The 15,148-nt window shown below is 40.2% G+C and overlaps 1 protein-coding gene across 1 annotated transcript; it reads left to right on the forward strand.

Annotated features, from left to right (window-relative positions):
• Nucleotides 1-2,130: 2,130 nt before the first annotated feature.
• On the forward strand, nt 2,131-10,721 carry spaca6 (sperm acrosome associated 6). The gene is made up of 9 exons (XM_053432360.1): nt 2,131-2,344; nt 2,439-2,525; nt 2,750-2,821; nt 3,045-3,068; nt 3,190-3,267; nt 3,800-3,903; nt 4,839-4,995; nt 5,899-6,082; nt 10,625-10,721. The coding sequence occupies exons 1-9, from the start codon at nt 2,131-2,133 to the stop codon at nt 10,719-10,721; spliced, it is 1,017 nt and encodes a 338-aa protein (XP_053288335.1).
• Nucleotides 10,722-15,148: the final 4,427 nt, after the last annotated feature.

Genomic DNA, 15,148 nt, shown 5'->3' on the forward strand with positions numbered 1-15,148 from the left:
AGTCTCCCACTTTCCCTTGAAGCACTGGCTCTTTAATATGAAGCATAATAGTCATTCTGCACATTTGGTCCTACACGTTGATTCAAACAAGCTGTGAATGAGCAGATTTTATGATCTTGCAAAAGCTCTGTACATGAAAAGATTGTGCTTTTTTTCCGTTACGCACATGCTGCATCCAGACACAATGAAACACTCTCACACTGACACACACACACAACATATTTGGGATTTTCCGTGTCCTGACTCGCGGTCTGACTTTGGCAGTCCTGGAGCAGACTCTTGCCTAATATTGATTGGCTTGTCTGTGTGGAGACAGATGAATGCATTAGTACCCAGCTCACCCTGCCATTGGAAATATATTAAGTTCGTGTATTAGGCACCCTGTCTGGTTGCCATGGAGATGGGGGAGGATGGGAGACGAGTGGGGGATACAGGATGTGATGAGGCAGTCGACTTGATTTGTAGTCCTGCTCCCTCTTCCTCTTCCCCCCCTGCCTCTGTCACTTGTGTGTCCTCTCCTCCCTCCTGCACCTTTTCTTCCTCTCCCTCATTTCATTTTCTTTTCCCCCTGTTCCATTCTCTCTCCACTAGTTTAAGAAATTTCTTAACTGCACCAATGTGCACTTTCACCGCTCACTATTGATTTTGTCACTCCCTTTGGTTCCCTTTTTCCTTTTTTTTGGGGGGGGGGGGCTTTCACACACCGTCTTGTCATCCCCGAACCACCAGTCTAGACTTTTATTCCTCGTGGGCTTTTTCTCCACGTACTGTACATAAGCATGTAACTCCCTGTTCGTCTGACTCCCCCCCCCTCCCCATCCACCCCACCGCTGCCACCACCTCCCTCCTTGGCGCGCTCCATCTCTGTGCTCTGCAGTAAAACTGGTGCATTAAGGCAGCAGGAAATGGGGAGTAGAGACAATAGAATGGAGGGAAGTGCAGAGGGGAGCCTGATGCTCGCCCCTCAAACCCAAGCATGTTGAAAAAAAATATTTCAAAACCTTACATTTATTATCATGTGACATGCACACAAAATTCAGATTCAAGGCTTTATTTTGTAATATTCTGGAACACAAATCCTTCGAACTTCTGTCACAATGAGACCATGATTTAAACCTTTGATACACAACATGGGTCAAAAGTGACCCAGCTTTTTTTTGTTTCACCATCATTCAGTATTTCAGGTATTTCCCAATTAACTTGTATTTCAATATCACAAATCCTTATTTGAATTTTTCCTCTGATACTTTTGGAATAAAAATCCATGTACATCCGTATTCATTTCCTGTCTTTCTTTTCTGTAATTTTGAAATAGATGTATTTTATTATTTAATATTGTAAGTATACATTAAATACCTTGCTATTGATTACCACAAATCATTATTTTCCTTTTTCCTATCTTACTTTATAAACAATTGTATGTTTTGTATTTCTAAATCACTTTTACACGCATGGGTCAAAATGACCTGCCATACATTTCAAAGAGCTGCTTTTGCTTCTGATGCATGTAAGTCTTATTTTACAATCCATTACCAGTGAGAAAGAATTATATACAATGCTCACCTCCTGTTAGCTAGCTAGCTTCTCTTCTGATTAGCTAACCATAGCTAGATCAACAAAATAAAACTCCAAATATAACAGTATATACTTAATAGACTGATTGATATGCATTTGATAAAGAGTGTTAGTATGGCTGGTTGCAATCAGTTCAGACTTAAGGTTGGTCATAAAGACCCTGTGTGAAGAACTGAAAGAGGAAGATGAGGAGGCAAACTTGGTCTTGATTCTGAGTCTGAAATGTCTGATGCTGAGGAGCTATGATTTGTTCTACAGGATCAAGCTTGAGTTGTGGATGTGTCTTGGAATCTAGCTCTCCTAAATGGATAAGGCTCCTTTGACAATATAAAAGTCTTCAAAGTCATCAGAGGAGCCTTGATCCAAAATGAGGAAGGAAGAATAAGCTATAAAAGAACACCCAACCATGCATGAAATACCACAGGACATCAATACGGTTCATGTTTGACCCATGATCTGCATTAGAAGGGGTTTGCATAGTTTGTGTATCAAAGGGTTAAATATATTCTGTTTACACACACACACCATTGTTTAGTTGGATACTTGCATTAGAAAATGTGCCCCTCTACTCTGCAGCTTGTGTGTGTTAGCTTGCTGTTCGGCACCTCTCTGAGCTGCTATCAGTGCTTCATTGATACGCAGGAGAGTCTTCGTCTGTGCTGGGGTCACATTCTGACAAAGCACAACATTAGAAACGTTGACGCCTGCTTCAGGAAGCTGGGCCGTATTTTCGACAGCAATGAGAGGGTGATAGAGGCTGGCAGAGTCGGTGAGGCCAATTATCTTACAATAAGATGAGCGAACCATGCAGCTCCAGACAATTAGTGAGGGCAGTTGGGTTATACTGTTTGTCCCTCTTCTAGGTAGAGGTTATGACAAACGGCTGAAGGAACTTTTGGAAGCAGAGATTCTGCCAATGGTTGAGGAATTCGACCTCAAGCTGAACGACGGTAACTAACCGGCTGCTCTGATCCACACATGACTGCAAGTAAATGAGTCTGTAAAGCGTCGGAATTGTTAAGTGAGGTCAGAAATGGAGGGAAGGTAGAAATGAGAGATTTCAAAATGATGCCCTGAAGCATACATTTCACCAGGATGTGTTGAGCCAGATATTTCTTTCTTCTTCTTCCTCCTCCTCCTCCTTCTCCTCCTCCTCCTCCTTTCCATCCATCAGACACAGTGTATGAGGAAAGGTTGCAGGCAGCAGCAGACAATTTCATCGCAGCTGCCTCCAAACTGCCTAGAGGTGAGACATGGTCTCTTCCCATCTCTTCCATCTTTTCATCTATAGGGAGGCCTGGATTAGGTCATTACAGCTCCATCTGATACCTGTTCTCGCTCGGTAATAAAGTAGTTACAGCCTTTCAAGAACTGTGAAAACAACTGAGGAGCAGTCAGGCTGAACAGATGTTTGCCTCAGTCGTCTGATCACAATAAAATGTATTAACTGCCTTTCATTCCTTTCACAGTCTCTGGATGTTTCCCTCCATGTGGTCAGTGCCTTTACTCTGTTCTTTATCTCTTCAAAGTCATTATTTCTGATATAATACAAACAAGGTCTTGTATATTAATCCATGCATCAGCCTTACAATATAAATTGAATGCCATCTCCAGGTTTCCAGAGTGAAGGTGCAGTGTACAACTGCGTTACCTGCCAGTATGACTCCTGTGAATTCCCTCTCGACTGTCCTAGTGAGTATTGGTAATAATCTGTCCAACACATTGGATTATAGATAGTGTTACATCGCAATTTTCAAGTGGGAAAAGAGGGTGTGCTAATCCAGACTTGACACATCCTTACATAACGATATTTTCACCTTTATAAGCGTTAGCTCTGGATCATTTAAATGCTCCTCTTCTGATCCTTGAAATGCTCTTAGCGGAAAGTCAGGATTTGCAAAAGAGACTGAGGCAAGGTTTTATTTTCACACTTTATAATGTATCTTTTGCATAGAGCCCCCAAGGTACTCTTTAAGTCCTTGGCTTCTTTATGCAAGGTGACAGTTGACTCCCACACATGACGACGTTTGTATCAACCCCGTGCAGCACAGCCACTGTGTTGCATATCATCACTTTTACACCACTCCTCAGAGAGCGGGCTTAAGTATTATCATTAAGGAGGACTCAGAGCGCAAGAGCTGCCCCCCTGTGAATGTTATCTGCGTTTGTGCGACTCTGTGTGTGTGTGTGTTTCTGACTGTGTGGGTGGCTGTGTTTATTTCAGTTAAAGAAATTAATGTAATGGAGAACAGCAGGAGCCGAATGAGGTGCGACGTGCCGTTTCACCTACCAAACGACATCCAGGTAATCTGGAGGTTTGCAGAAGAGGTATGCACATGGTGAACTAGAATGGTACTCAGTAGAGCTCATATGTCCACTAAGGCCCTACAGCCCTCTTGTGAAATCACATTTAAAGGTTCAGTGTATGGAATCTAGTGACATCTAGTGGTGACGTTACATCTTGTAGCTGAATACCCCTCACCTCACCCTCCCCTTACAAACTATGAGAGAGAACCTGTGGTCGCCTTCAGTTTTTAATAAAAACTCAAAAGGTGTTTAGTTTGTCCAGTGTGGGCTACTGTAAAAAAAAATGGCGGCCTCCGTAGAGAGGACCTGCTCCTGATGTAAATATTAAGTATTTATATATAATAGACCCATTCTGTGTTAATGAAAACAACAACTTGTACAATTTGGATGAAACACGAAAGTGGAAACATCACTAGGATTATTTTATATTCAAATTCTGACAATAGATTCCTCTCACCTAAATCTTAAACACTGGACCATTAAAAATCCACTTGTTCCAATCTTTTTTATTTGGATCCGCACACTTATAAATATCAGTCCCCGAAACATGTCAGAATTTTTTTCATAAAGATCCCTGAATTATTCTCTGAAAAATCAACGAAGAGGTTGAAAAACTTCCATCTTGCAATGTTAAAGAAAGTGAAAAATTACTGTTACTATGGTATTCAGACTATAACTGAATTCAACACAGGCCTCCTGGCCATGATTCCAAGACAACAATCCAGGTTTTAATAGTGTTACACAAGAACCTCTAAGAAACACAAATTTAAAACCTAATATTTTATAATTTTGTAATAAAAGCTAAGATAACCAGCATTGCTTAATGGTACAGTGCTCTTGTCACTCTTAGCAATTAACATTTTAAACTATGACTCTATTACTGCATAGTTTTCTAGTCATATTAAATCTGCCATCTGTGATCCCTGCATGTAGACCTAAGGTGTTTCTTCCTGCAGGTGAGAACACAGCAAGTGGATCAGTTTAAGGAAGTGACTGCAGGGGTGGACAGGCTTTATTCCATCCCGTCTACAAACTTGTATCATCAAGGCAGCTACCTGTGTGAGATCTACTCAGGCCGGCGCTCCATAGTGAGACTGTACTTCTTTATCGCAGGTAACAAGATGCTCCACTTCGGGGGGAAATAATTGATATATTGCGATGGATATTTACCACTGGGAGTTTCGTTTGAGCTGAGACACAAAACCACTCATTTGTACTTCAGATGAAAATCGTCTCAGATGGGTCAGATGCAGCAAAAGTGAAATTGCGAGTAAATATATTTTATGAAAGGTTATTTTCGTCATCATTTAAGTGATGGAGAAGAGTGTGGAAGAAACGATTCAATTCTTATCCATATATTTTGATCATGATAAATGGTAACAGCATTTTTTGTTGGTGAAACAATGTTTTCTGTGGATACAGATTTAATTTGAGTTCTGGTATAATGTTTCCAGAGATAGCACATAAGAATATACGAATGTATTCTCTATGATGTATTCTTGAGTAATTATAAAACAATGGAGACAACGGAGAAGCAAAAACAAAGCTCATTAAAAACCTGAGGAGAAATACAGTTAAAATCTTGAAAAAATAATGTTTTCATCATGTGCTACATACAGTAAAACCATAGAGAAATTGATCTGTGCAGATATATTAATGAGTGGATGTGTATTTGTGCCTTTTCATTTAGAATAGCATCTGTGCATGAGTGCAAGTACACGTATCTTCGTATTAGGTATTAGTGTAAATGCTTCCTGCACTCTGCTGCATGAAGGATTCACTTTCTGTCTTATCGGTTCCCTTCTTTCTCTTTTATCACATTCATTTGAAAACGTTACTTGGCTTCATTCAACTTTTTCTTCACAGTAAACACAGTTTTTATATTACTTTGCATCCTCCACAAAACCCTTCACCAGAATTTGTTTACATCTTACTTAATGTGAGTTCCAATCATCCCCTCATCCCCTCCACTCATCATCCCTCCCTCTCTCTCTCTCTCTCTCTCTCTCTCTCTAGTGACCCCCCAGGTTGTGTCAGGCCATACAGATCTGCAGGAGATATTCGACCTGTCTCTTCTCCCAGGAGGCCGGTTACTCCCTGCGCCTGACGTTCTTCCTCCCCACCACCTCCTCCTCTCTTTGTCACCGCTCCACATGGCCTGTTTAACTGCTCTGCTGCTGCTGCTGTTCCTCTCCCTCGGGTAAAACATGAACTGTATGGAAAGTTTGAATGCAAGATGCCAGATGCAGGGTGTTTATGTGTATATATGACTTTCTGTGTGGCATTTGCATGTTCTTCTCATGTCTGTCTGGGTTTTCTCTGGGTACCTCATTGCGGATTTGATTTAATTTGGATACTCTAAATTGACTGTACGGATGAGTGTGAGTGTGAGAGGTTCCTTGTTTTTGTATGTTGGCCTCGTTATGATGAGCCAGAAATATATTTAGATTAAATTGATTTATGTCATATTTTCATATATTAAGTTTATGTATTAGTGTCATATCTCCTTTTCTTTGGCTGTTCCAGGGTTCTGCATTTGTCAGTCCTATCCAAAAAAACTGATGGATGTGAAGAATCAAGATCCTGGGAGGTTGAAAGTAGTGAAACGTTGTGAATGTAATGATTTCATATATATATATTTCATACTTTTACATAGGTAAATTAATCTTGTTCTGCCCTGTTGTCCGGTTATTTGTCTAATTCCTTGTATGTGTAGGCATAAATGGCCAATAAAGCTGATTATGATTCTGAAATAAAATTATTTCAGCAGGCCTCTGGTTCCAATACAGTCCTTCGTCATGGCTTACAGAAAACCTGTGTGTGACTTTTTCCACCACTAGAGGGCAGGATGAGCACCTTTAACAGTTGTTCTTCTATTGTGTGCTGAATTTTCTCCTTTGTGACAGATAGTGGTGGAAAGAGCAACTGCCTCTACATTCAATTTGAGATACCTTTTATGCTGCTTGACACAAATGCTAAACGTCGTCTGTTTTAAAACGTCATGAGTAAAGTTATGAGGCAGTATAAGCCACAAATATAAAACAAAAATAAATATAACAACCCTGAAATTTAGCACATTTCAATGATAACACTTTTTGAACAGATTTTGTTTAAGCTCTTTATCTTGCTACGTGTTTTCTTCGACTTATGATTTAAAACATCTAACTGTGTCATAAAAACGTTAAAGAAATATGATTCAGGTAAAGGTTTTGGCTTTAGATATCTTAAATGAAAAGGTGGTCCAGGTTCCTACTGTACTTTAGTTCATCAACACCAACATGAAAAGTGTGACAGATCTTGTCAACATCTGCGCTGGCTTCTCTGCAGGCCAGGAAATGTAGAATATTAGACGATAACGTAGATGATAAGTCTGTTTTTTGAGTAAAGGGTAATGACATTATGAGGAGATTGCTTTGCATGACGGTGTGGATGCTGTAGTACATTTTGGAAATGGTTTTAGAAAGCAATGGAAAACAGTAAAAGAAGGAATGTTGAATGGAAATGGACTGTATTTACAGTATTTCTAATTTCTGTTTGAAAAATTCACAAAATTCACATTCACACTCATCAAGCCATCAGGTACAATTCAGGGTTCAGTGTCTTGCCCAAGGACACTTTGGCATGACGAGAGGAGATAGGGATGGAACCACAGACCTTGAAATTAGTGGAAGTCTAGCTCCTGAGCCACAGCTGCCCTTGGGGTACCAAGGGGAATGAGAGGGGAGTCCGGTCTTTAACATCAAAACCTTCAGTCGGGACAGGAAGCAGAGGTGTGAGGAAAAGTGAATGAAAGAGGAGGTGAGATTGAGTATAAGTGCCAGGGCTGCGTAGTGACTGAGACAGACCTGGCTGAAGAGTGTTGGCTCATGGACTCAGTGACGCCAAGACAGAGCTGATAAGTAAAAAATAAGATGTATGGTCAAACAGACATTTAGATAAATACAGGAAAATATTCCTTGTTCCTCTCGCCTGTTTGAAGCACACAACCAGATGAAACTGTCAGTCCTTCTAGTGACCACAGGGAGGCACCACACACACACTCACACTGTCTCATGTAAAATTGCAATACATTAATTTGGCTTTGCATTGAACTTTGTGGTTCTGTCCCACTTTGTGTCACGTTGCTGTGGGACAGAGAATGTTTGGTTACTAAAACGAAAAAGAAAACATCCCCTAAAACAAATCAGAATCACATGTGATGGGGAAGTCCTTCCAATGGAAATGGATTTCAAAATGTGACAATCCAGTCATGCTGTATATTTGCCAACCTTGTTTAGAGAAAACTCTCAAAGCCGAGCGCCTCACCCAGAGCCTGTGATGTCAGAGTCTGCCTTTGTGTAGTGATTGGCAGAAGCCATTACGCATTACACAACATTCTACTGTAGTCTACGACCTGACCTCTCAGATTGGAGAAAATAGACCTCCTTTGACCTCTGGTGATTAATACTCTCTACACTGACCCAAAATACTGAGAATCCACTTTTTCTTCTGTTAGGTGCTTGAATACTTTGCTTCTCCTTCAAAACAGGAGTGGTGGGCTACACCTGGCTGCACCGGGTCAGTGTGACTTTTACTCAAACACTCCACACGTTCGGTCACACTTACAGACACACAAAGTACAAACCATCACATGGAAAACTGGCATGTTTATACCCCTCACTCACATAGTTCTATGTGAGTGAGGGGTTCTATGTGAGTGCTTGAAGTGACAAATATCGGTGAAAGGGTGCCAGAAGAGTGAGAAGAAAAAGTGATTACATAAAAAAACTAGAATGGCCCTCAGTAGACCCTATTTAACTGCTGGGTGCATTGGGAGCCGTTGGTACCTGCAAGAAACAAACTAACATCTTTAAAAACCATAAATAACTTCTTTAAAAGCTCTGTAACATATCAGACAGTCACTGGAAAGTAGGAGAGGAAATGTTGCAGAAACATGGTTAATGTTTTCTCAAATAAAAGTGTACAATTTACTCTATGTTGCTCCTCACTGTAGTTTCGGACTGGAAAACGTGTTAAGCCACGAGATATTAGTGATGTCATCTAAGGTCAAAAGATCGGACATTTTGTGGATTTCTGTCCTTGTGTCTTCGTCAACTTTTGTCTCTCCTCTCTTTGTTAGCAGCCAGCAGTCATGTGTCCCAACTGCTGAAGGTTTTTCTTTAACAAAGGACTCTTCAAATTATTATTTTACTGTGTTCACAACTAAGACACAAACACCACGAGTTCTCGCCTTGAAACAGAAGCCACTTCAGAACAGATCCCACAGTATTTCCGTTAAATAGACCCCTCATTTTTCTGCCTTTCCTCATTTGCCCTGATCCAAACAAACACATGTCGTCCCCCCCCCCCAGCGTGGGACTAAAGATGGCGTGCCAGTATACAGGAATCAGGGGCGTGACGTATAACACCACAGCATCTGCGTCTGTCCCACAGAGCCAGCTCACAGACGTGACTTGGCTCTATGACTAACTCCAATCAGAGAGGGAGCAACTATTCAGTGTTTTCTGTTCACATACATGTTTCTACAAATGGGGTTAAGTGGAAACACATTATCCATGAATGTGTTAGTGTGAATACTTGTTTATCTATATGTGTTGGCTCTGTGATACACTGGCGACCTGTCCAGGGTGCACCCCGCCTCTCGTCCAATGTCAAGTCCAGTTAGAAAGAAAGGGTTTTGCCAAATCTGGGATAGATGGATGATAATCATCAGGATTATTTTAGTAAATGAAGAGATGCATTGTGGGAGATGTAGGATGCTGCTACTATTATGTAATTAATAAGGGCCTGAGCTTTATCAGTCACAAATATCACATTATCTGAAAGTGGCATTTGTTTATGCTTTTATGACTATTTCCTCCTCAGCCTGTAGGGCAACAAGGCTTGGTTGATTGTATACAAAATAATGATATGAAGAAGATGTGATATGTGTCAAATTTGATAAAACGAACAATCTACATTTAAAGTCAAACTTTGATATAGTACTTGTTTCAGGGCTGTCATTGCATGATAGAAAATGTAGTATAAATAGGGTTGCAAAATTCCGGGAATATTCAAAGTGGGAAACTTTCCATGGGAATATACAGGAATTAACGGAAAAATGAAATGGAAATTGGGTGGGTAATTTATCCTAACTATATTTATCTTGTCATGTACTGACATAAATATAAACATTTTGTTTTGTCATAGGCTGATTTGAGCCCTGAAGAAACTTTGGGCAATTGACTATATGCTTCTGGATCTTTGTGTCATTCTCAACATAGGTCTTTGCACAGTATTTGCAAATGTAAACGGCCTTTCCTTCTACATTGGCTGGGGTGAAATGTCTCCACACATGAGATAGTGCACGTGGAAGTGTTCTGTAGAATAAGATGAGAAAAAAAGCTTGTAAAAATAACACTAATGCAATGCCAGAGATATAAATAGTTGGCCAAACAATTGGCATCTCCTCAAATTTACCGCCCCTTTGCAACCCTAAGTATAAATGTAGAATTAAGTTAAAGTGGCCATGAGAGTGAGATCCCATGGACACCAGTCGGTCCACAGAGAGAAAGAACAGCATGTGTAAAGCCTATAATTTCCAGTAAATGAGACAGGCAGCAGCAAACAGTCCTGTACCCATTAAGTCTTCTCAAACCCAGTGTTTCACTCCCTCTTTTACTGATGCATAGTTGCTGAGAACCTCCTGTTTTGTTCGGACCAGTGCAGAGTAACAGACTGTATCTGTGGTCACTGGTTCTAGGTACGAGGAGAAGATATCAAAAGATGCAGGCACAGGCCGCTCTCACGGACATCGCTCCATCAACACCTGCGTCTTCTGCTGCACCCACTCGGAGTGAGAGAGAGACTTACATCTCATTAAGATAACACACAACATGAAAAGTCACGAGGAATAATGGTATAATAACACAACTTCAAAGATATCCACTGCAGAGTGTATTATTAAAGAGAAGGGGGGTCTGATACAAGCAAGGATCTTCATTAAACCATCTTCCTTATTGATTTAGGTGTGTTTCAGTTTCCACCATAGAAATTGACCTGTTAAAAATGAAATTATTTGAATTATATTGTTTGACATTTGGGTGTCAAACAATATAATTGTACTGTTTTGTTTTGGGTTAGTATTTTCTTATTTCAATGTTTTGATGGTCAAACTTATATCAGATCATTTTAACCTTTACTTCAAAACAATGTTATTTATATTTGTCCTTTACTTGTGACTTCCTATAGGGCTCTTATTCTACTACTTCAATAAGTTATGTTACAATAATCTTGTTGTACTCTTCTTCTAAAAGCTAGGTCGATGAAGAGTATATATCATTCTAGTGTAGGACCTTGTTTTCAATAAGCTGGTATAAATTGAGTTCTGAGTTGATTCTGTGTTTCTCCTCAAAATAACTCTCACACACTGCGAGGACAGGCGGGGATCTGTGAGCTTTATAAAGCACTAGTGGAGAATCTAAATATAGTCAGACATGACTCAATACTGGTCATTTCAGCGAGAGGATTGCTTGAGTATTTTTTTCCACTGGATTGCCCAGTTACCAGGGCAACCAGTGATGCATTGTGAAAGTACCCTCGGCAGGAAATGTGAACCCTAAATCATCTGATTTTTATGTGTGTGGATTAATTTGGATTATAATGAATCTGTCGGTCCTGTTTTATGTGGTGCTTGGGTCTGTTGTGCGTTTGGACTCCCTAAAGCTGAATAGGCAACAGATAGGAGTGGCCATGACCTTAATACCGTGAAACCTCATGAAACCTCCCTGTTTACAGACCCATTATAATCTCTGAATCAAGTGTGGATAAAAGTTGTCAATCTTTAGTTGCGCCTTTAACAAACAGTTTGAGGCTTTTACTCACGTTCATAGTCGTTGCTTGTTCGGCGGCAATTCATCATATTCTGAAGAAACACAGGTTTGACTACATTAAATGAGCTCTTCTATCAGAGAGAACACCATTGTGATGTCATATGTACTGTAGAAATAAAGCGCAACTTATGCCACAGTGTCTCTCGGAGATGTGATTGATTTTGATGACGTGGGAAATAACTGCTCCATTCAGTATCTTATATATTTACATCACAGCATTTCGCTGGAATTGACTTGGCAGCACTGGATTCACAAACGTAGAGCCAGATGCTTATTGTTGTGACGTTCCAGGGTTAAGAAACAACTTTCAGCCAAAAAACAAAGACACATGTTAAGCACCGATTTTTTCTTACAGTGACCTCAAAAAATTTGGGGAGAGCTTTAAGCTCTGATTGGGGTCTGCTGGCATGCAGCTTCAAACTGTGTTTCTGCGCAAGTTCCAGTAAATGATGGCAGCTCCACCAGCATGAGTGGGCCTGCTGTAGCAGACCGGGAGGCTCGTAACATGATCACTCTCCCTGCAGACATGGTCAACACCCTTAACTTCATTTGTCCGAACACAATGTGCCAAGAATAACCACATGTTCTAATGGACAGCTCCGTTCTTATTCTGTGTAATGGTTCATTCTCTCATCTCAACCCCATGTAGACATTTTGTTTGTTTAAATAGTACATCCATAAATAACCGAAAGGATACAAATTACATACATGAATTGAAAGTGTGAAATACTGGATTGGTAATGGGAAATGTAAGCCAGACTTAACAAAAACATTAGAATTACTCCCATAGTGGGCTACTGATTTCCTCCACTTCCCATTTTTTTCCCTTCTCCAGATATCACCTTGTATTAATCATGACGTCAGTGGCGACGTCGTGATGGAAGAAATTGTAAACTGCAGTTTCCTAAGTAAGTTCACCCCATCCTCCTCTGTGAAGCCTCCTCCCAGACAAAACCAGCAGCTCAGATAAACCAAGACCACAAACCATTCACTTCTGAAGGTGACACAACACTGTGTGGCCCAAACCTCTGCCTCCCATTGTAGATCAAACATGGGCCCCGACATGTGCGCTAGCCTAGACTGCTCCTCCTTCCTGATATCAGGGAGGGAGGCCCAGACAGGGTGGGGGAGGACAGGCTAATTGGAAACAGACACGAGCGGAAGTGATGTTTGGCTTCGTCAGACCTTGGGTTTGCTCCTTACGTGCCCCCCCCCCCCCACCCCCTCTCCTTTCTCTGACTCATTAAGGCTCTGTCGCGGTTAAGAAAGTGGTGTCTTCCACTAAATCACCCGAGAGCTCTGACATCCAAACTGCATAGATTACAGTGTGGCCGTAATATCCATTAGAGACAGATCCAGCTATCACGATGCGATCTGATGAGCAATGTAAATTCTTCTCACGATGAAATCCGAACACTTTTACTCATTTGAGAAAAAATTGTAGGCAGCCAAACCTCAGTTGTTTTAGCCGCTGCCAGAAGCCTTGACTCACTGACGGCAGATACGTAGTTCGGCAGATGGTGTAATCTATGCTGGTGTTTCCTGCTTTACCAATGGTCTTGTGGTCATCGTCTGCTGTTGTAGAATCTCAGGTTTTGAACGACTGCTGAGTAACAGAGGCGACAACAGTGAGTCAATATTATAAGACGCACAAATCAGGACCATCCTAGATAAACAGAATATTTTTGACAAGTTGTTCACTGGCTTCAATCAGTTTTACTACGAAGATGCAGGATAATGCTCCACAGTCGATGAGTAAGTCTCGTAAAATATGACTGTATTAAAGATCCATTACAAGTCAAAGTCCCTCATTCCAAAGAAAACTAGGACAGAAAGTACATAATTATACTATAAAAAAAAAATATATATATATATATATATATATATACATTATACATAAATATAGCCAAAGTGTTGTTTGTTTTTGTGATATATTCACTCATTATTATCATCATTATTCTTAGCTGGTCACACTATTTCAAAAGGGTTATTAAATGAGACAAATATTCAGATGTTTGCGTTCTCTTTTTTTAGGGGTATTTTCTCTAATCATTCCAGTCTTGTTGTGAAATATGGAATAATTTAGTCACTTTGTTCCTAAACAATGTATTTATAAGTAACACTCTGGTTACAGCAGAGGGTGGAACCGATGGCCACATGCGGATAACTTTTATGTCAAAGGTCACAAGTCAAAAAGGTTCAGAACCACTGGTTACGCAGTGATGCCATGATTTGTGAGTGTATTTTATTTACAGTGTGGCTTCTTTCTGCTGTTTGCCACCACCAAGTTTTTGTAATACAAATCCCCCCATCCCCAAATCGTAATATGACACAACACCATTTTTTTTTTTATGTTCAAATTCTTGGGCCTGGTGCTGTAGTCTTTCTGGAATATATGTCATCCTCTGGTAAAGGACCAACACAACCCCATTATTTATTTAACGCAGAGCTGTTTTCAGTCTGAACTTCTACTGTCTTAAATCTCCAGTGGCTTTAGTTGACCTCCTGCTTATATTCATCCACATATGAAAGTCTATATTGTGGTGTACCCCAGTGTTCTGTTCTCAGCCCCATTTTGTTCATCCTGTATGTGCTTTACCTGGAGCAAATGTTTCAATTCATTAAATCAATCATTAAATTAGTTGCCAGAATTTAATATATCTGTTTAGAGAGATTTTCCTTTGTGAATTTTTCATTTATTTGTCATTTTTATTTATTAATATTGATGTTGTTCTTACTTTGCTTTGATTCTGTGATTTTTTTTAACCAGCATATATAAGTTTGAGGAGTTGCACATGTGTGAGTCCATGGATTCACTGCGGTAGAATTTTATACAAGTTCATAGTTAGGCACATTTACCCTCACTGTTTAATTCTTGTTGTTATTTTCATTCCCATACAGGGGAAATTTTCCATTGAGAATGCTCCTCCACACCTATTCCGTCTGAATGTGAAGATCTTTCTTTAAGTGTTGATCTATAGTCAAGAGCCACTCCGGTGTTTGTGTAAATGGGAGCACCTCACTTATGACATAAGGAATTCCCTGTCTATTGAATTCTACATCCTACCATTGACTATCACTGGGATTGTTGACGCACAGTTCCTCAACAACTAACTAACATTGATTAACATTACAAAGCAGGGATCACTCCCTCTGCACTTTTGCCGCTTTCAAAAAACCCATGAGCAAGAACTGAGCCCTTAATGTTAAGTAAACAAATACAAAAACGTCCTCCTCACGACGTCCTGAGCGTGACTCTGACACTTGCCATTTACGTAATATTTACTCTCCTTACATCCCAGACCATGATGGAACATTTGTCTTTTGCATTCCTTCTACATTTTATTGTGACATATCATGTGTTAGTTAAAGGATTAGGAACACACCCAAAGATA

Source organism: Pleuronectes platessa, chromosome 10 (genome assembly GCF_947347685.1).
Source record: "Pleuronectes platessa chromosome 10, fPlePla1.1, whole genome shotgun sequence".
Taxonomy (NCBI): Eukaryota; Metazoa; Chordata; class Actinopteri; order Pleuronectiformes; family Pleuronectidae; genus Pleuronectes; species Pleuronectes platessa.